At 46.2% G+C, this 22,911-nt stretch overlaps 1 protein-coding gene across 3 annotated transcripts in view; it reads right to left on the reverse strand.

Annotated features, from left to right (window-relative positions):
• The window catches only part of SYNPR (synaptoporin), a 103,063-nt gene that overhangs the window by 40,001 nt on the left and 40,151 nt on the right, over nucleotides 1–22,911 (reverse strand). Inside the window, exon 1 of one of the 3 annotated variants that reach the window (XM_032699285.1) lies at nucleotides 3,399–3,549. The exons of 1 other annotated variant lie outside the window; for it this stretch is intronic. In XM_032699285.1, coding sequence (XP_032555176.1) covers nucleotides 3,399–3,422 — 24 coding nt within the window. In that variant the 5' untranslated portion in view covers nucleotides 3,423–3,549. Of the gene's footprint in view, nucleotides 1–3,398; nucleotides 3,550–12,615; nucleotides 12,794–22,911 lie in introns of those variants that run through there. One more of the 3 variants, XM_032699284.1, reaches the window with a different exon arrangement.

Consider the following 22,911-nt stretch of genomic DNA (forward strand, 5'->3'; position numbering starts at 1 on the left):
GCCACCACATGCACTGCTGAGGAGCCGGATCTCTCCTGGGCTCTGTAGCAGCCCTGCCTCCAGTGTACGGACACACATGTGCTGGGCTGGCAGGCAGCAGCTCCATCTCTTCATCTTACACCAGGCTGCCCACGCCAGCTCTGGATGAAGGAACGGGGATGTGCTGAACGGGGATGTGGCTCTTACCTGTGCCCAACCCATGGCTCTACTCTCACATGCCTGCATCCTGTACCTGCACGGGCAAAGCTCAGGAGGGGTCCCAAGACCCCAGTTCTGCTCAGACTAGCTGGGCTGAGTTCCCAGCCCACCACGCACAAACGTGCTAAATTCACTAGGGTATGACTGTTTGAAACAATTTGTGCTCAGCTTGCCAAGGGAAAGAGAGCCCGAAAGCCAAACCAGGAAAAACCAAATTCCAGGTCAAATTGCCATCTGCCATCCTACGTACAGGGAAATATTCCCTGGAAAAAATGGTCATATAATTGTACCAGAACTCTTAATCAAGAGTGACATGAAGAATAAAATACCACCTGCCATCACCAGCAATGACAGGCAGCTGCTATCCAATATCAACACAAATACCTTTCCCCCTGTAGAGTGTCTATTGATCTGAAAAGGATTAACAGAGGTGAGGAAAACACTCATTAAGTCTTCCAAGGACTTGGCTAAAAAAAGAGTATCTGGCACTCAGGAGGAGCCAGATATTTAAGAAATCAATTTCTTTAAGAGTTTAAGGAATTTCTCTAGGAACTGTTTGAGCTGCTAGAGGAGCAGCCAAGAAGACAGATCTCAAAGGAAATGAAGCTCTCAGAATCCAGACACCCCTAAAATAATGCTTCAAACTACTTTCAAACCCTGATGCACCCGCTAGAAGGGGATGGTGACTCCTCTATCCCACTGGCACAAATGTCATGTTTTTAGCCATGAGGCTTGCAAAGCACAATGATGTGAACCTGCAGCTGCACCAAACCCTGGTTTGCACATCAGCCTGAAGTCATCTTGCAGAGTGGATATCACACTCCTGGAGAGGTGATGGAGGCTGCTTCAAGGTCCAAGAGGGTACTGGCCTGAGGAGCAGCTGCCCCCAGACCTGCTACCACCAAGTAACTGGAGATGAAGGAGCACCACACATTGTAACACTAGGATGGGCAAAAGGCCACAGATGGAAAACACTGAAGACTTCTGTATGAACAACACGAGGCTTGCCTTGTCTCCTTGAGTTTGTCTCACCATACCCTATAGAGACAGCAAGTAGGGCTGAAGGGATCATTTCTCAAAGTCTTGAAAGCAACAGACTTAACGACATTTTCACTTTGTGCCTCACAATCCCTCGGCTGCTGGAGACCTGCCCTCAGGGACAGGGGTGAGACTTGCCCCTGCCTGCAATCAAACGAGCCATCCCAGGCCACCTTTCCTGCTTCAAGGCTATTAGGATGAGATCAACTGCCTTCCCTAATAAACCACAACCTGGCTTCAGGGCAGTCTGGCACCCCTGCTATGATGAGTTATGTGCCACAAAAACCCCAGGCCTTTGGTTTTGTGGGATTGGAGCAGGAATTGTGCTCTTCAGTTCACACTACCCAGCCCTGTCCCCTCCAGAGTCACCCAAACGTGCTCTTTGACCATCACCCTGCTCACCTGGAGGACACTGCACTGAGCCAGATACCAGGGCTTAGCAAAGTCAGAAATGCTCAATGCTGTCCTCAGGCAAGCAGGAGTATGCTTAGAAAATGAGACGTGCACTGCTCAGACACCCATGCCCTCCACACCTGAGGAGTTAAATGACTGTGAAAAAGGCAATTATTGTTTTGTGCCTTGTTCTCTAACACTGTGGCACACAGCACATTTCATGTACCATGTTTTCTGACACTGTGCCAAGCACATGCATTCAAGCTACACGGCTGGTCTAGCTATATATGGTCCTTACGAAACAGCAATCATGCAAACACCAGAAAGCCACTGCACTGAGTGCCTACTAACTACATTTTCAGGAACCAAGTGCATGGGCTCGCCTGTGGAATGCTCTGTGCCCAGTTGGCTCCCTGTGGGATGCTGTGCACTGGCACTGGCTCACCCCAGCCAGGGCACAGATCCAGAGGAGCTCATGAGCCCACTGCTGAGGGGAACGCCACCAAATATTCCCATCAGCTGCTCTTTAGGCAGGTGAGAAGGCAAGTGCAACTAATACATTTAAAAAAAAAAAAAAAGGAACAATTAAACTAGTCCAAAAGCAGCTTAAAATGACTAAGCAGTTATTGCCAATCTGAAATTTCTCTCTGGTAGAGTTTAGCTCGGGCTGGCAGACACAATATCCTTACCTTCTCCTGTGGGTTTAATAAACTCAGTTACAGACTTATTCAAGTACACTTCATATACCTATTAGTGCACCCTTGTATCATGAGGGTAGCAGATTATTCTGGGTCTAATCTGTTGATTTTCCGTGCAGATACACACTCAAGCATGTTCTCACAGCAGCTCCAGCTTATGCTACAGCTGGAGTTCTTAAAGACTTCTGAAAAACCAAAGCGATCGACTCCCACGGACGTGATTCAAGTATGAAAGAATTAAAGTGCCAATAAATTAATCAATATAATGCTGCAAATTCAAGTATTATGTAGTCTGAAAGTATTACAGCTATATATCTTGCTTTCCTCAGCCTACTGTTTCAGTCACTGACTTGTGCTGCCTGGAAAGCTCACCAGGAGCTGTGACGGGGAGAGATAAATAACTGCACCTCGCTGTTATTCACAGGTAACAAAGAGGTCTCCAAGTTAGCCAAGAGGGCTGAGGAATGAGGCTGCTGAGCTGTACAAAGCAAAGGCAGGGCACCAAAAGTCAGAGCAACAGTCTATTGACCTGTATTAATGATGTTACACTCTGAAAAGCAAACTATTTTCTTAATTAAAGATTTTCGTTATTTCATTAACACATTTCAATGAGAAGCATGTTGCTGCCAACCTGCCATACTTTAGATTGATCTTTCTAAGGTAATAGGCAGTCAGATTTCATACTTCAGCTTGATCAATATTAAATAGCTCTTACTGATTTTTTTTTTGTATCAAATATTGCTGCATTATTTTGGAGGTACCTTTGATTTAAAATGCCGGAAGGAACACGATAAATCAGAATTTCTTTTCCCTTTAATCATCACTGTCCACTGTCTGCTGTAAAATGAAGTGCAAAACAAGTTTTCAAAGCAGGCATCCCCCTCTGGAAAGCAAAATACAAATTGAAAATATTTCAACGTATCTAAAAACCATGGAACAGTTTGGCTCAGCATGAGACTACAAAGAAACCAAGCTTAAAAACAATTTTGTGGGCTTCACAATTCCTGAAAAACCCCACTTTCCCCCCAGCCAGTACAGTTACACAAATAAATAGAGATGCATATAACTTACCGGAGCAAATATCACCATACACATTTACAAAAGGATCTATAATCCAACTTGCTTCTCCTGAAATAAAGCAAGGTTTGTCTCATACTAAAAATAAAGGCTCCCAAAAGCTTCTCACAGGAGAGAGAGAGAGAGAGAGAGAGAGAGGGAGGGAGGGAGGGAGAGGGAGCAAGCGAGCACCAGCTCCTTGCCTCGCTTTTTATGAAGCAAATAAGGAGAGCAAGAAAATCAATGCTGAGAGAAAGTGAGATGATATACCAATCAGGCAGCAGCCTCAGCCTTGTTTGCAGAGGGATGGCAAAATGCTCATATTATTAGACACTGACTACATACAGCCTAAATAGAGAAAGCAAATACTTTCCCCTCGGTGAGGGGCTGATTGCTTTGATGTGGTGCAGGTACCACCAGGGTAGGCTGGGAGGTGCAGCCCCTTCCCATCCACTGCTAATGCAGCATCACTTCAATCCTTAGAAAAGAAACAGTTCACAATTCTGGGCTAAATTTGAACTAAGCTTGAAGACCCTCCAAAACACTGCCACTTGCAGACTGTCATCAGAGCAGTGCTGCTCCACTGTGGGGTTTGGGGGCTGTTTGGACTCTCTGTTATATTTTGAGATGTCTTTCACTGCACCTCAGGCAGCCGCCCTGCAGCTGCAGCAAGAAGCCCATCCAGAAGGGGGAAAAGACCTCCTAGGTCTCCCATACTTTCATTTTTACTGAGCTCTGCTTGTGCTTGCACAGGAACAGACCTTCAAAGTGCCTCGTGGAATCTGAGCTTTCATCTCTTTTTGTGTATCAGAGAAAAGCTGCGGGAAACCCATGGGTTCCTTTGCACCAAAAGGGAAAATTTTTGTGCTATTAACCCACCCAAACAAAACTTCTGCTGTGCCCCATGTGTGTTGGAAGAAGGAGGAGGTAGCAGGGGATAAGCTCATTGCCTCAACACACAGGTACTTGCTTGCTCATAGGACACGTCTGTGGCAAACACACATCACTTCTTCGGGAAGGTGCCACATTTGCTCCCCCCAGCAGCTACACACAGACACAAACCTCACACACTGTCACAGCAAACCTCCTCATGAGAGGGGTTTCAGGCCAGTCTCGTGGTCTCAGCTCTGCATTCAGGACATCAGCACATTAAGGGCAGGAATGGATTCACAGGTCTCTCTCGGCGCAGCCTTTCCTTTGCCCCACCACCACTGTGATGTTTACTGATCATTGTTTTGCCCTCTTTTCTACACACGGCATCAAATATTTTCAAATACATGTGAGTTAATGGCTGAGACATAAGGTAAACTTTCCCTTTTATTTGGAGACAGAAGTTACATGCTGGTATACAGAAACACCTGCAGGGTGACAACAGTTCTCTGCGCAGCAAAATTGGAGTACAGTTACTTCTCTCCAGCAGTTTCGGATTTATGTTGTACAAGAAGTGCTGGAATTCACAGGGAAAATCCTGAAGACAAAACCAAGGAGGCTGAATTAATCTGATAATTCACTTTATGTGTTGGGGGCTGGCACTTCTAGCACAATCCAGGCAGAGGAGGCTCTGACAGCTCTTTATGAGCACAGTACTCCAGGCCCCTTTCCCACAAGCAGAAGCCACACTGCCAGGCTGACAGATGTCACTGCTGACGATGTGGCCCTGTGTTTCCAACAGATACAGCCTGATGCTGTAACGAGGAGACACTGCAACGCTCAGAGAGTTCTCCAGGATGAAGCACTGCTCTGCTGCGTGGTGCATTTTAACATACATGAAAACATTCACCAGCTACCTGCACGCTGCCTGAGTCCCATCCATGAAGGTTACACTGCACAGCAACTCTAGTCTGCAGAGCTGGGCAGTACTTGCCTCCCCCTACACCGTGAGCAGCCCTTTGATGCCTTATCACTGCAGGAGCTGCACTCTGCAGTCACACTCACGCTGCACATGGGCAAAGATAACCAAGGACCACACAAAACTTACCACCCACTGCATCAGCACAAGGGGTTATGCTGGTTCTCCCACACCCCTGGGAACTCTTCTCCAGCCTGCGGGTGCCTGGGTTGCTCCCACACATTGGAGGAGGATGGCAGGAGGATGCTCAGCCTGCCTCAGCTCCCCAGATGATACATATCGTTGCTCCTGGCCTTCTTCATTGCATTCAGCTCTCCAGCTGGCACTCAAATGCGCTGTATCTCATGGTGACCAGCCTCTTGATGCAAGGTGTGACAGTAAGTGAAATGCAAACACCTCTCGTATCATTTTCCAGTGAGATAATTTTATTTTCCCTTCCCACAGCTAACAACTGCTGTTACACTCACTGAAGTCTTCTGGAAACTTTAAAAAACATACATTAAAACAGTTTTGCAGAGCTGAGAGTTGCCATTTCTCCATCCTCTAAAATATGTGCCCACTTGGTCACCTGTGTGGGATGTCTGGGTACAGGATGTAGCTTTAGCCAGAGCACGATGGGTTGCAGCAGACAATGGCCTGTCCTGTCGCCCACCTCTTTCAAATAATGCTGCAACACGGACTCCATGGCATACAGAAAACAAAGCCTGCTTTTTTTTCCCCAAGTCAGTGATATACCACGAATGCTGTGGATCTGGTCTAACATGAAAGTGGGCATGTCAGTGTTTGCTGACAAGGTAAAACACTTATCGGGCTGCGGCAGACCCTGTAGCCCTGCAGGCTGGTCCTTTCCCCAGCTTTATTACATTCCTTTTCAAAAATTCATCTGAAGTACTGGATGGGGTATCTGGCATCACTAAGAACAGAAAGAACTGCTGCCAGTGCTATGCCACGTCTCTGCTGTATCAGAGCTTTCCACTTTTGATTTTTGAGTTGAGAATTTCAAAGGAAACTAAAAATTTCTTGGGATTTAAGCCCCAAACTACTTCAGATGCTACTGAAAAGCAGTACACATCCAGCAGATTTCCATCAGCTTTGCTACATGACTCTGGGTCTCAAGAGATTTAATCACTGCTCGTGTGAGGTTCATGGCCAATGCAGCTAAAAGGGATGCAGTGACACCAGTAACAGGGAGGGCTGCAGCCTGGGGAAAGACTTCTCCCCAGGTACAGCAGGACTCAGGGGAGGCATCTGCAGGAGGACAGTACAGAATCATAGAACCATTAAGGTTAGAAAAGACCTCTAAGATCACTGAGTCCAACTGTTAACACCGCATTGCCAAGTCCATGACTAAACCATGTCTCTAAGCAGCATATATATGTGCCTGTTGAACACTTCCAGCAATGGTGACTCCACCACTTCCCTGGGCAGCCTATTCCAACGCTTGACCACCCTTTCAGTGAAGAAACTTTTCCTAATATCTGGCCTCTCACCCCGATTTGCTGTTTCTTCTCACTATCCCCAGCCCAGCACAGGGTACCCAGAGCCCACACAGCAGAAGCCCAAAGGCACTGGTTATACTTAGACCCTCTCATTGCTCTGTTGCTTTACTCTTAACATTCTTGCTCATATTACCCCAGGAGCCCTGTTCATGCCTGCATGTGTGTGTGTGCAGATTTACAGATGCCTATAAAATCATGCACTGCATGGTGGAGATGAAGTTTCATTGGTTTAGTCATGGAGGATCTGAGCTGGAGATTTTCCACATCGTGGTCCTCAGCTCTGCCCAAGGGTGCATTGCACCCACTTTCACCCTGGCCAGGTGAGGGCAGGAGCAGCAGCACCACCGCGGGCTCTTTAGGTTATGCTACTACATCTGTGCCCACTCCACATTTGGAGGAGCTAATTAATAATATCAAAGCCTCCATCCCACCTGTGCTGTAGAGAAAGCATCAATTAAGGCAGCAGCAGCAGCAGTGTGTGAGCAGGCTGGAGCCTGGGAGAGGGGCTGGAGGCCCAGCTGGGAGAGGAGAATCAGCCAACCTGGAGCTGCTGCTCCTGCAAACAACCAACCAGCACAGGAAATATTAAGACGGGCTGCCTGTTTGCCAACATAGATTTTAACATTTCCCTCTCAATCTTTATTTAAATTTGGGAAGACAGAAAATTAACGAAGTCTGAGATACATAACTGGAAACCATTTGTTTTTCTTGTGGAAATGGAACGTTTCCTAATGAACCTCCCCTCCCCCTGTGCCGCTCGGCTCCGGATGCAAATATTGCTGCGAGTTTATCAATCTGCAGCTTGTTTCACGCAGTTTGCAATGCTAATGAGTAAACCAATTTTGACATATTATGTAAGCCAGTTTCTGAAACAGAGATTCTTGGCAGGCCAAATGTAAACACAGACACCCTCTTGCATCCAATTTAAATGAGCATGTTGCTGAAAGCACTAAGGGCTTGATTCTGTTGACTTATTCCTGATTTACTCCAGTGAAAAAGAGGGAAAAAAAAAAGAAAAGAAAAAACTGACAAAAAATACCCCTTCAATTCAATTACTAGTGCAGCAGCAATTTGCAAAATGGATCTAATTTTGTAACAAGGAAATGTGCTGGAATAAGCTAATGCAGGGTGGTGACTCGGGCACTGTGTGAGCATCAGCACAGCACACGCCCAGGAGCACATATACCATTCCAGATGGAGCTAATGGGGGAGATGACAGCTCTCCTCTCCCTCATTCTCCCAAGCTGAAATTAGGTCCATGTAGTGACCCATGGGAGGGACCAGCCACAGAAAGTGACTCCTTTTAGCTTCCTGCCCTTCCACCATGACTTTGCAGAAGAATGTTGCCTAACTGGACAGCAGACAAAGTCCAAGCACAGCACCAGCTGTTTTGAGCCACATGCTACCCCTGCTTCAGTTACACTGGGAACTCAGAGCACGAGGGAATATTTGTTTTAGCACACACTAAAAGTTTGTACCTCACCAGTACATGTCCAGACCCTGTGAATCACTCTCTACCCTGTCCACCTGGCTCAAGCCTGGCCACTGGCCCCACCACAGAGACAGCTGGACACCCTGATTAATGGATTATATCCAGTTTATACAGACTGTGATCTTAGCATCAGAACAACGTGCTGGAAGGCACGTGCATTGGATGGCAGTCTGCAATAACCAGCAGCACACCTTCCAATGACACAGGGATGAGCTGAAGGTCACAGGCTCTGAGGCAGAGGTAGAAGAAAAGAGAAGGGATGAGTTTTTAAAAGCCCCTTAAAAAAGAAGGCTCTACCAGAGAGATGAACAGGATTTTATTAAAGTGAGGAAGGGCTGAAATCAAATCTTTCATTTGCACTTTTCCCTGTACCATCTGGACCATTTGCATCTGCCAAAAGCACAGCGCACTCCTGTCAACAAGTGGAAGCAAACGGCACAGAGGCATACCTGGAGGTGGCCTTTGCCCTGCTATCAACTCTGGGCATTTCCAGAGTGCTTTAAAACTAACACACAAGTGTGAAGTTGAACTGTGATGCTCCTGCCATGACAGAGGAAAAGAAATAAAACAGGAGTCATGTTCTGCTGTGAGGTCAGGTGAGCTGCCGCAGAACACATTTACTGCATGTGTCAGGGACCCCATCAGGCACCAGAGCTGCAAAACACTACCTCATACTCAATTCTCTGCACAACATCACGACTAGGATATCATTCATCACACCTAGATCTTTTACATTATAAGGTAAAGGAGAGCAAGAGTAAGAATACTTTTAATCTCCAAGCAAATATCCCATTCTGATCTTTCAATAGCGAGAGCACACCTGAGAGCACTTCCTTTTGTGCTGTGCAGCACTTTCAAGCTACGATCATAAGCAGCCAAAATGCTACTTGCTGGCTCATCAAGTTTCACCCTGTAAGTTTAACAACTGCATATTTCCAAAGTAATTCAAGTTTTTATGGCATAAGAGAAAACTTACTGCTGTCTAGACACAGAAAAAAAATATGCTTGAAAGGAGGGCAGCAGACAAGGAAGCATCACTTGGGATATGGACAACAGGGACATGAGATGTCTGTACAGTCCCAGCACACCAGCACACATCCCAAGCACTGCCAGGCTGGATGGAGCAGCAAAGACCGGGAAGAGAAAGTGCCCCACAGACCTGACGGACCTCACAGGCTCTTGTCCAAGTCCAGCTCTTTGCCAGCCAACAAACCCCCATCACACTGCCAACCCAGCACAGAGCCCAAGGTGGGAGGAAAGCCCAGAGTCAGATCACGACATCCCACCAGAGAGGTGAGGGCAGCAAGCAACCAGCGTACAGACTGAGGCACCACAGCACCTCTCTCCCTCCCTCCTGCTTATCTACACCTGGCACATTACAGTAACAGGCAGGCAAACGAGGGCTTAATTTCTAACACCTCATTTTTACTGTCATTTTAAATGATTTGGAATAACTCCTGTAGTTAGAAGTCCAGCTGTTAGTCAGGATTAGTCACTTCGGAAAGCCCTCACTGTCCATTCAAGAATCCCCTGGATTTCTCATGTTCAGAAGTTGTGTTACTGCCACCCCCTTATTCCTAGCACTTTCTGCATGTTTTTCAACATTAAGTCCCATTTTTGCATGTCTTAAATACCAGATATTAAAAACATATAAAAGAATAATCTGAAGGCCAAATGGACACAGAGTGGATGATGAAAACAGCATGAAATAAAAGAACCAGATTATTTCCTCTTGTAATTTTTAAAGCTATTTAACAGGAAGAATGAAAAAACCTAATTACTGCCAACTGTAAGTTTTCAGCTATGCAGCCAGCAGCGCGTTGTTATTAAACTACTGTATAATTGCCTCTTTTACTCTGCTTCCCACAGAAGTTGTGTTATTTCACTCATAGTTAAACTCATAATATTGGCTTCATAACTAATCCTGTCAATCGAAATCCCCGGGGGCTGGTGCAAGGATAAAAATAGCAAGGAGTTGTTTCTTCTCTCAGCTTTCCTGCAAAGCCCATTTCTGCAAGTGCCGGGGCTGCGGTGCCACAGACCTTTGCACCCACCACTGGCACGTGAACGCTGCTGCTCCGGCTCCAGCGCAGGGAGGGCACGGACGGGTCCTTCCAGCAGGTGAGTCAATCTCTTGCTCTGCGTCTATCCCAGGCAAGATACATCCCGTCCTTCTCCCCCTCCTGACCCAAGCAGCTCTGGTAAAATATCTCACGTTGGATAGCTGAACCTCACCTCCAAGCCCAGCCACGACTGCCCTACCCTGGGGCTTTGGGCCAGCACTGAAGTTCAGCTGACGCTCACGAAGCCTGTGGATGCGTAAGACGCACAAGTTTGTTCCTCCCCCAAACACCAAGCACTGGAATGGCCTCTCACACACAAACCCCCACCCAACTACATGTTCAAGCACTAGAGATACCCACTGAGATGTCTGTTGGACTCGACATTTTTAAGGGTCTTTCACAGACTAAGTTATACGATTCTATGAGATTAGTACAATTTGTCTGTGCACTCATACAAGACTGCATAAAGCACCAGATTTTACCCTCCAAGTTTTTAAGCTCTGTCTGAACCCATACTGTGCATTGGATTGATGTCCCTTCCTAACTCATGGCATGGTCATTCCCTGGAGATGGCATTGGGTTTGCTGCAGAAGACCCAGGGAAGGTCTCCTGCTGGAGCTTTACATGCCAGCATGTCCTCCCTTCCCCGTGGGATACTTCTCTCACCCAGGACAGTGTGCACAGTGGGGTTAAACTCACTGCTCAGCTCACGTTAGGGATGAGGTGATAGGGCTGGAAGGGGTGAGGGAAGATGGATTTGACCTCACACCCAGACCTACAATCCCTATCTCTGTCTCTCTGGAGATAACAACCCTGTGCTGGGGTTGCTCTCTGGTGGGCACGCACAGAAACTGCTGAGAGCTGGTGAGGAACAGACAGGAAACAACAAGTTTCCCAAAAGTGGTGTCCCAAAGCAAGGGCCCTGGGTGCCCATGCCAGGAGGGAGCCAATGCTGGGGCTCTGAATGCACCTGGACCAGCTCTGGAGTCATCACACTCGCCTCAAGGAGCCCCTCGCTGTGCTGGGACTGACACACACAGACAAGAGCACAAAACACACCAGCACACTTGCTTGCACCACTGGGTCCATGAGGGAATCATGGGAGACTGGTTCATCCAAGGTGTTTTTCCTCCTGGAAGAACCACCACCCTGCCTACTACAGCCAGAGACAGGTGGCACAGCACAGCAGTACCACAATCTTCACTCATAGCTGCACCTGGAGCCATCCTTGGGATGGATGGCAGCAACGTCCATCAACCCAGGAGTGAGAAAGGCAGAGCAGCAGTTTAAAAATGTGCAAATAAAAAGAAATATTAAAAAATTGCTCACCCTTTCTCCCACCCCACAGCAAACACAGACTGGCCCCAGCACAACACTTAGCAGCCACATAGAAACTACTGCTTCCCATGCAAGCCTGAGACACCCTGACCAGCACTCCAGAGGGACCCCAGGGTTAAAAATCCCTTTGTGTGCACTGTGAGAGCATTGACTGTGCCCAGAACAACCCTCTGAGAACACAGCTCTTCCCTGAGCTGCATTACTCAGTCCTCTCTCCCGTCACTGAAACTTACTTCACTGTTTCAGACAAAAAGATAAAAAATAATTTATGGCATTGCCTGGGCTGCCAAGCAGCACCACAGCACTACTAGGCAAACCAGGAGAGCTCCCACCATGTCCACCCAGGAGAGTCCCGGTGTTCCCAGGGGCTGAAGGACTGCCTTGGCCAACACAGCTCTCAGCAGCCCTCAGATATAAAATAAACATGGCCCAACACAGTGTTAGATTTCTCACCCATGGTGTTTGCGCAAATGAACCCTCAGGCGGAGAGATCTCCTCACCCAGAAAGCTCCAGAGACCCAGAGAAACTGTGTTATGGATGAAGTCACTCCAGTGATGGCTCTGTCAATGAGCTGCCAGCCCCTGGACAGCAAGCAGAGCCCACAGCCTCCTCAGCTGAGCCAGAAGGAGAGAAGTACCAAAATATCAGGGCTGAAGCGAGCCCACGAGCATGACTGAGAACTACCCCTGTGTCCAAGGACAGTATGAGAGAAGGAGAATAAAGAGCAAAAAGGGAAAACTGAAGCTGTCAGGCACAGGAACGGCAAAATCTCCTATAGGAACAAGTATTGGTGATGGCACAGCACGCAGAGGAGCTCAGCATGAGCATGAGCCAGCCTGCCTCAGTGGAGATGATAGCACATGCCCCCTCTTTGAATGCTCAGCCAGGTCCTCAAAGAGAACATGGCAAAGCACTCGCTCTTATAAACACAGGCCACACAAGACATCAAAATGAACATCCTTGGGCTCTGAGTCTTCAAAGCTTCAAAACCTGACTGGGCTCCTGATCTTCCTCCATCTTTCCTAGACTGTAGTGCTTGCGGTGTGTCCATCTAAACTTGTCAACTCTTCACCGTCAAAGAAAAGGAACTAGAGTCCCAGGCTGTCCTGTGCTTCTCCTGAAGTGGCTCAATGTGTTTTGAGAACTTCCCATCAAAAAGCAGTAGATCCTTCAGGAGGAATCTGGAAAAGGAGAGCACAGGTTGTATAAGCACTGGGTAAATCAAGGCCAGTCCAACTTCCATTTGCACAGGGATCCATGTATGCAAGAAAACGTGTGTACGGTCTCACTAGTCTCCAAATTAAAGTACTATGGATAAAAGGATGAAAATGTATTTCAGTTGACTCACTGGCCAGGGGAAAATGAAAAGAAAGTACATTACTGCTTCCATGAGGTCTAATTATCACTGGATTTTAGATGCAAAAGCAAAGCATTCATCTTGCTACCTACTTTTCATTAAATATAGTTCAATCGAAGGGGCCATCAACTTTCCTAGATGGAAGTAATTAAGGAATTCAAGGGCTATTGTGTTTGCAGTGGAGATGGGAGCCTTTCCTTTGGCATTCCTTATGTTCCCAGCCGCATCCGACCCACCAAAAGCTTTCAGCCAGCTGTTAGCCCAAGGCTTGTTCCCAGATGTGGGGCACCCTGCTGCTTAGGCAATCAACCCCCACAGCTCCAGCTCCCTCAGAATGCGCAACCCCCATTGCACAACTACATCCATTACGGGAGCAAAACGCAGCTGCTTCTGGCAAGGTCACACCATGTAACAGACGTGCCCACGTGCCTGGGCACAGCAGAGGGGAGATCTCTGTATGTGACCACCTCATGATGCACTTTGAATCTGTAATGGATGGATTTCTAGTCCCACCCAAAGGAGAACATGGTTCTATGTAACAAGACCAGGCACCCCTGAAGAAACTCCACATGGAGAACAAAGCTGAAGGAAAGTAAGGGCTGGGCCAGAGATTACACCTCTCCAACTGACGCCCCTGCAAGTGCAAGACTAAGAAGGGGACTATGCCACTGTGCTGGGTATCTCTTTAGTTCTGCCTGAGACATGCTGACCGCTGAGTGTCATCAGGGTATCTTGTATTGTCCCAATGCTCAGAAAAATCAGTCATGCACCTAACAGTGAGTTATATGCCTGATGCAAATGTCTTACCTGAATCACCATCAGCAGGGGTCTTCCAAACTTCAGCTTCAGGAAGGTCAGAGGGTGAGGTACTGTATTTCCCCTGTGAATGAAGGGGAATGGTGCATTTTTTAAGTTTCACCTTAGGCAGCCACACAAGTGCTTTAGGCCGACCTTCCCTGTGGATTGCAGAAGACCGTCCTCGTCCAACCATCAGAGGGGTTCTGTGCAAATCAGCTCACTGTCCTTGGGCTTCTGCACATTTTGAGCATGCAAGGTTCAAGTACCTGTTATTATTTCTTGAAATGAGGAACCCGTGGAAGCAGCACTTAGTAGGTTTGCATGGAGGACAACATTCTCGCAGACCAGTCATTTCCAGTAAAGTATTCCACAAAAGTCTGGGTGTTCAGTACATGCTTGTTGGGAATTTATGCAAATCTATTCTACAAATAATCTTGACAAATAATGCTAAGAGTGAATTTGAGCTGAGGCTGTCTGAGATTGAAGGTGTTAGTTAGGTTATCAGACACAGTGGGTGGCATGTTAATGAGTTCACTTCTTAACTAGTGGGTATAAGTGAGAGGTTTGATCTACAACTGAAAGAAAAAACTGAAAGAAAAATTGAATTTAGAGCACAACAGCTATTGCTGAACAGATTTGCATGTGAGCACTTGTTTTATCGCAATGCCTACATAAATATGTATGGAGCAACTGTTTTGTAGTAGCCCTGTGTATGGACAAGCCTGTAAAATTAGTTTTCTGATCTCAATATTAAAATTGGCCCTCAGCAAGTAATATAAGGTAACAGTCTCTCACAAAATCACTGTTTCCATTAATTTTACTGGCATCACCTTTGTTTATCTGTGTGAGAAGGAAGCATCAAACAGGCCTGGAAGCCAGCAAAATAAATTCAGAGTTATTTTCAAGAGGTCTGCCTGTCTCACAGTTAAGAAAATGCACCCACCGTGAGATGGAAGAACAAATGTAAGTCCCATCTTTGCCAGGGTCTAATTTTTCTCCGTAGAAAAGTAGGATGTATTTCTTGTAGCAGACACAAAGCATTTTCTCTTACAAAAGTACCTTCCCTCTTCCTTAAAGCCATTAGAAATGTCATTCACATTACTCTGTGGATGTGAATTGAGCTATTCCCAACAGCCACTCAAAAAATACATAATCACCATAATTACTGGTGGCAACTAATTAACATTCAGCTTCCTCTCTACAGCAGCTACAGCTGGACAACCCATTTATTTCAACCTAAAACTAATGCTCTCCTAATTATTTTCCGTCACGCTAAGCAGCCCACCTGTGTCCATCCTCACCGGCGTCTCCGTCTGGCGCAGTGCGAGGGCAGAGCCTGGTGAGCACCTCCATGTGCACTGTGTGTGCTCAGCCTGCAGCAGCCTTGCTAACAACTGCCCTGTGCAAACATAGGGACCTGCTCCCACTAATTATACAGCTGCTGGCTCTATTAGCCTGCTTGAGGGGGGGAAAAAAAAAAGGAAGAAAGAAAAAAGGTAAAGGAGTTGCCTACATCAAACATCCCCTGCTTGGCACCATCGCTGGGGAAAAACCCTGCAGCCACCCTGAGGTGCTTAGTGCTCTGGCTTTGACCTCATGGGAGAGGGCAGAGGATAAACAAGCCCATAAAACACACGTGCCTCTGGTTTGATGCTGGGGGCTATTTTCCAGGAAGGGAATGAGGTCAGGGTGGGCACACCGGTGGGTGGTCCCAAACCTTGGCACATCCTGGTGCTCGTGTCAAGGCTGGGGCAAACCCCTTGCTGCTACCTTTGTTCCCCCTCCCCAGCCACTCTGTTGCAGCAACAGGACCAAAACTGCTCAACCTAAGTATTATTTTAAAAATAAAGACAGCTAAGGATGAGATTGAATCGGTCTGCTTTTATGAACTGCCCAATATCAGTCACTCACTCTGAATAAACTGTACATGTAAATCCATGATACGTTGCTTGTTTCAGTCTACTCCTCGTTCTTTCCTGTAGCCCTTTCAACCCCTACACCACTAATCAGGCAACTTTTTAATCCTCTTTTATTCTCCAGACATACATCACCTTTCTTGGTAGGAAAAGCGATGCCTGCTGCTGCCATCTAGATGAGCTCCAACTCATTAGCTCTGTTTCTTTCCAAAACTCAACCGAATCTCAATTTCTCTTTTGCTCAAGCCTCTCTCTCTTTGCTATTATCTTTCTACTTATATTATTTCAGCCTGTAATGATTGTAGCACTCCTAGGAACGATACTCTGCAAAATTATCTTGTATTTGCATTCACATTTAAGCTTTCGTCATTACACCAACTACATAAATAAATGGGGATGAGAAGGGAACTGACAGTTACTGGGGGAAGCTCTGGCTGAACTTCTCCTGAACTCGGGAATTACTAATGCCTCTTTCTTTCCCTTTGCCCCCACTTCCATTTGTCAGCTTTAGAGTGAACCTCTGCAGACACTAAGAGGCCTCTGCTCAGCCCAGCCAGCTCAGACCATAAAACCCACAGCGACACAGTGTTTGCCTCCGGTCAATGTTGGTTAAGACAGTCTAACAAAGTTCAAAATCTATGGGGAGAAGGAAGGAGCTCAGACAGCGCAATCTTGTAGGTATCACCTGCTTCAGAGATCAAGGAGAAAAATAAAGCAGGTTGAGAGATGTCATAAGAGTTGTCACAGATGGCCTGAGTGTCAAGGGAAAAAAACAAATAAAATCAGTGCATGCAGACTGGAAGGCTACTTATAAGTAATGTTTTTTATGCCAACATAAGAACTGTGAGCCCCAGTTAAGCTCAGAAATTCAGCATCTGCATGAATTGTTCCCCCCAGTTTTTCCACCTGCTGAGTGGTAAAGTGCCTCCAAATGGAATTGTCCAGCCTTCCCTAAACAAATTTCCAACTCCACAAAAGATAATCTCGTCTTGGCAGCTGACCTGCAAAACATTTTAGACAAGGCTATAAGCAGACGATCAAAATTTATGAAAATGCCCTAGTTCTTGTCAGTGCAAATCAAGCTAAGATAGATCAGAGAATTGAAGTCTCAGCATTTGACAAACCCAAGAGCTGCCCGAGTGCTCCACTGGCTGTCCAGGAGCACTTCTGTTCGAAGGACTAACTGCAAACCAGTGTCTTTGCTATTTTTTCAGAAAAGAATTTAACACAGTTATCACAATGATGCTATTCTCCAGCTAGCAAAACACTGCTAAGATTGCCCAGGTGAACCTTCTGCATCTTGAACCTTTACCTTCTGGGTGCAGCCAAGGTTTGCAGACACCGGTAGCTCATGATGCCCAGCCCAGCATCCCAACCCGCGGATCCCCACAGCAGCCAGCTCACACCTCCCACTGCACATCAGCTCTCTTGGAAAAGGCACTCAAAGCACCCTTTGCAAGAGCCCTTGCAAATCCCAGAACCCCACAACTGGCCCAGCAGAGTAGGAGGAATGGGTGAAGGTGTCTGGCACCACGTTTGGGAGCACTGGGGCTGAGGAAGCCCCATGGAGCTGCCTTTCCAATCCTCTCCACTGTGGATTCCCTGGTGTCTGGTTGCACATACACTATCTCTGAAAGTACTCTCAGCAGGGGCAGCATGGGACTTGTGAGGTTTCATTTATTTAGTTAGTTACTTCTACAAAGCTTCCAGAAATGGAGATTTTTGAACCCCCACCATCCTGCCCATCAAGCTCTGGCTGTCCAGCAGGTTCACAATGTATTCATCCCCCTTGTCAGGCTGCAGGGTGCCAGCAACAACGGAATTATTTCATGGTTAAAGAGGGGACTTACAGATGATAAAACAAACATCACCTTGGAACTAATGGCCCTCTCCAAAAGCCAAGCAGGCAGGAACCTATCACTTCCAACCTCAGCTAGCACTTGCCTGCTTTTCTAATTGCTTTTAGTCTCCTCTTGAGGCAATTAACTCCATACCCACCCCCTGACACCTTCTCACCCCAAAAAACAGTTCCCAGTGTACTGGCACAGGGCTCTGCATTTGGATCTCAAGCTTCCCCACTTATTCCCTTTCCTCCTCAGGGCTCTGCATGTGTTTGTGTCTGGGCGTGTTTTCTCACCCTGATGAATTCATTATTTCTGGGGCTGAAAGAGCAAAGCTGCTGAAATCATTTAGCTCTTCTGCATGTCTCTCAAAGGCATAACAAACATTATGGGAAAGCAAATATCAGGCTAGACTGGGTTGTTTGAGGGAAAACACAGAAATGAACTCAGGGATGCTGTGCAGCAGATATGCCAACATGTGCCAGCTTTACTGCCTGGCATGGGGCTAAAACCCTCCTAAAGCCACTCCTAGGCTCACTGCACGATGCCCAGACCAGCCTGGACCAGCACAGGTCAGTGTGCTCCACGGGTGCTCTGCGTGAGGCGTGTTCCCGGGATCACTGTGTTCTGCTTTAACAGATTTGGCAAACGGCACTAGAGGGCAGAGCTGTTTACCCTCAGCATATCTGAGACGAGGAAAAAAAAATACTCAGGACTTTGAAGCAGCTTCTGAATTCTCCACAATCCTGTCCAATATCAAAAGCCTGTTAATACACAAAAGCCACTGAACATATTCCCACTTAGAGTGACAACCACAGGCATTAGAGAGCCAGCTGAGAACCTGCACTTCCTTGCTCTGTCTTTACTAAGAGTGAAGACCTCCCAGTGTGGGACAGCCTCTTTCCAAGGCAGCAACAGCACTGCCTGGGCCTTCCCCAGCTCTCTGCAGTCCAGGATGCAGAGGGCAATACAAACAACACAGGGCTCCCTCTGAAGCAGGGAGGTAACAAAGTCTATCCTCTTCCCATCACTGACGTGGATAAAAAGGCTTTATTCAACAGGAAGCTTTGATCACAGAGATCTGAAATTACGGATGACACCGACACTCTGCTGAGCAGGCTTGCTGCTAAGCACCTTGAGAGATGGAAAATGCTTCCAACCAGACAAAACCTCCCAGGTTTTAGCTTTTGTTTTGAGCAAATGACCAGAGCCCAAGGGAGCACCTGTAAGTGGGCAAGCAGGACTGTTTGAGTGCACATCCACCCCATGAACCACAGGATTGACATTCCAGAGAGCACCTCCACCTGCCACCACTACATCTGCCAGACCTCAGCTCACTGCACCCGGATCAGGAGGGGTGAGAGTGACCATAATTCCCAAACCTGACCCTCTTATGCTGTTACTTGAAAAGGTTTTTGGACACTTGCTAACTTTAACGCACTTTGCCGCAGTGTTCCTGGTACAAACAGCTCCCTCGGACGAGGATGCTGGCCCTGAGAATCACACTCCAAACCACTCATAAATCCTCATCTTATTATTTCCCCAGTGTACACAGTGTGCTTTTCTTTATTATTATCAAAATCAGTCATCCTGCAGGCCTGCCTACTGCTGAGTAAGGAAGCAAAGTGGTCTTGCATCCAAAAGTCACTGTTCCTTCCAGAAGCCAAGGTACTCGTTCATGAAGTACCACACTGCATCATATCCCAGCACCTGGCTCCACTGCCTACAATGGTACTTCATAAGAAAATCTCTCCTGAGAGGGGAAGGAAAAGGCCTGTAAAACATAACTCAGAGCACAGTGCATTAATGGCTGAAGCAACAGCTTAGAATAACGCTGGCTATCCTGAGAGCATGAAAAATAAGTCTATTAATATTTAAAGAGAAAGACGGAAATACTGGTTTCAGGTCTTAGTCACATGTTGCCCCTTGCCACAACCACTTTATTCCACATCTCTTCCTCCTGGGCACACCCTACATCTCCTTCCTTGCAGAGAAAAGGCAACAGGTTGACTTATTTTTGCGCAGAATTTGATTTCAATGTCATCGTTGCAAAGAGGGTTGGAAGGACCCTCAGAGCAGAGGCCAGGCAGCTCTTTCTTTTCTGGCAGATGTTTGTCTAACTTCTGACCCTCAGTGACTGCAATGCTACAATTTCCCAGGGCAAATCTATCCCAGTGCTTCTCCACCCCCTCCTTAAAATTATATATCCCTTAATATCGTGTCTTTTTCCAACCACCACAGAGAACTGCCCATTCCATTCCTCTCTGCAGCAGGTCTGACTTACTTGAGCACATCACCTGCTCAGCTCACACCTGCCCCAGCCACTTGGTCAAAATTGCTGCTCCCTCCCTCTTCATCCCTTAAAACCAATGGCTGAATGGGACTCTGCAGCTGCGACTAATGCGAGTCTCTTAAACTTTCAGCTGGGTTGACCTGAGCTCACCTGCACTGACCCCAGGCATGCTGGGCTTGGTGATTAAGTCCATGCTCACAAATCCCAAGTATGTCTGGGTTCTTCCTCAGCCCATCAATCACTGCTCCTTCCCTCAGCCCTGTCTGGCCTCACTGAGAGTCTGTGTACAGCACTGGCAACTTTGGGGTTGTGTAAAATCTGAGCAATATTCAGATTTGCAGGTAAAATACCCTCACTCCCTTCTGTCTACTTAACAATTTAGCATGCAGTTATCCTCTTTAAACACAGTTGGGCAGTAGACTAAGATGGATACTGTTCCTATTCTTCAAATAATTAACTCCTGGAAAGCAGGAAAGTAGTACACTAATATTATAGGCATTTCTTTCATCAGCTGCACAGTCATCCTTTAACTGTGACTGTGGCTATCATGTACAGTGGTGTTTGAGCTCTGTGCTGGGCTCATTAATTTACACTTTAAGTCTGCTGCAAAGTCTCATGACCAGTCTGAAAAAAAAACCACTTAATTCTTTCATAGATGCTGACTCTGAATTACAGATCACTCTGGGAAAAAAGCTTATGAAAAGTGACAAAGAGTATACACATATGAGTAATAAATTCAAAAACAATTTAAAAGGACTAGCTCTCTACCAAGAAGAACATAAAATACTGACACCCCTGCATAAAATGAAATTAAGCCAAAGAAGGTTTAAGCAGCATTACAAAAACATCACTCTAATGTTAATGACCAAAGCTGAATCTGGTTTCAGCTACCCTTCAGGTTTTTAGCATATAGCAATTCTTGACTCTAACCCAAATATACCTGCCAAACCTTCCTGGATGCATTTACAACAACTCAGATGGTGACTGGGCAACAAAATATCTGATTTGCACATGCAAATTCTCATGAAAATCACAAACAGACAATTAGCTCAGACAATTTTTCAATGTGTGCTCAGAAGCTGTTTGACAATTTAATCATTTTAAGTGTGAAGCAGCCTTTTTGTTACTGAAAAACTGTGGCCTGTCACGTGGTTATAAATGAAACACATACAAATTGCAATCTGAGGAGTATGAACCATCAAAGCCAAAGGCCTGGATGGATTTAAATCAGAGCAAGGCTGGCATAAATCAATTGTGGCAAACAAGAGTCTTCAAGTAATTTAAAGGATGAATCTCTGTGTGTGTGCATTTGGTTATACATATCATCATATTAAACATGACAGGTAGAGAATCATAGAATGAATCACAGACTGGTTTGATTTGACAGGGACCTTAAAAATCCAACCTCTCTGCCATGGGCAGGGATGCCACCCACTAATATATGCTTATATGATAATTAGGCATAGCTGGCCATCCAGGAGGATCCTGTGGAGGAAGGATGCAGGTGCCATTTCATGCAGTGGTTCTGGAGCAGACTGTACTCATCCTTGCCTGTGTGATGCTTCCCACGCCCATAAAAGCTGCCTCTCCCAGCACCTCTGGATGCAGCCAGTGTTGCCTCCCATGGCAGTGAGGAAAGGGATCCTTCTTGGGGTCTCTGATACAGAGGATCTTAAGCAGATGTTGGATTGCTCTCCCCATGTCCCTGGGTCACTCCCTTGATCATCCCTCTGCCTTGCATCTGCAGCTCACTTCTTCTGTCTCATACAGCTGCCAAGTATCTTTAACGAATTATCTCATCAGTTAGGGGACAAAAAAAAAAAAAAGGATTAAAGAGTATCAGCTGTGACATTTAAAAACTGAGATTCACCTTGTAGCTGCAAATCCAGATAGTTAACAAACCCATTTTCTCCTCTTCTGTCATGCAAGCATTTTTAAATTCAGGAATACCAGCTTTAATAAAAAGCACATTCAATATGAGAGAAAAAAAAAGTCGTTTTATTTGTAATATAACAATTTGATCCTCTACTCAAATATTTGCATAGTTTTAATTTTGTAGAAACCTAAAAATGAGACTGAGATCAAAGAGACTGATTTCACCAGAGACAATAGGTTTTATAGAGCTCTGCAAAGTTCTACTGTCGCCTGAAGATGTTTTAATGCAGGAAAGACCATCATATTTCCACCCTGCCAGTTTCAGTTAAGACTAATAATAACACTTATAAACAGCCTGCTGGTTCTTACCTGAACTGTGATTTCAAAACCCATTTTGGAAGCCACATCTTGTTGTTCATATTGGGAAATTTGGGGCAGGGTTAGAAATGTTTCTATCAGACAGGTCACTTCCAGTGGGTGACACCAGACCTCACATTCTGCAAATACTTCACTACACCTCAAGAAAGAAAGAGTGGGGAATAAAGAAAAATCTCCAGTCCTACGTTTATTTCAGTCAGTCATGTAGTAGTATATTATTTTATTAAATTTTCTTTTAACTGTTTCTTATTAGAGTTTGCTGGGTCCTCAGTGTAAGGATTGTCAGTGATAAAATTCAGTCATATTCTGCAGTATACGATTTCAAATATACACAGGCTTAAATGAGACTTTGTAGACAGTGATACTAAGGAGTGTCAACATGATGGTGGTCAGGGAATTGGCACTGTGACTAAAACCAGTAGCGTGGAAATCAAACACAAGTCAGACTCTGCCCTCACTTTTACATTCATTAAGTGCTGGAAGGTGATAGGATAAATGGGCCATTACTCATAAGGCACAAGGTTTCAGCCCTCTGAACTAAGCCCAGCACTGCAAAATTAGATGTCACTGACCCAGTGGTGAGCGATGGTCTCCTCCAGAGCCTGGTTTGCTCATCAGTCGTCTCTTCTGTAGATCCATCTCCTTCTCCCCAGGTTTCATCTCAAGCAGGTTGGCAGTTCCTGTCGCCATTAGGGTAAAATGCTGCTCCATCAACTCTGGTCTCCGTTTGGGGCTTATGGAGCTGCTGTTGGACCTGAGCTTCCTCTGGGAAGGTCAGGATGGATGTGCCACCTGGGGCACAGGGTTTGGAGGAAGTGCTATGAATAA

The sequence above is a fragment of the Chiroxiphia lanceolata genome, chromosome 11, assembly GCF_009829145.1.
Source record: "Chiroxiphia lanceolata isolate bChiLan1 chromosome 11, bChiLan1.pri, whole genome shotgun sequence".
Classification (NCBI taxonomy): Eukaryota; Metazoa; Chordata; class Aves; order Passeriformes; family Pipridae; genus Chiroxiphia; species Chiroxiphia lanceolata.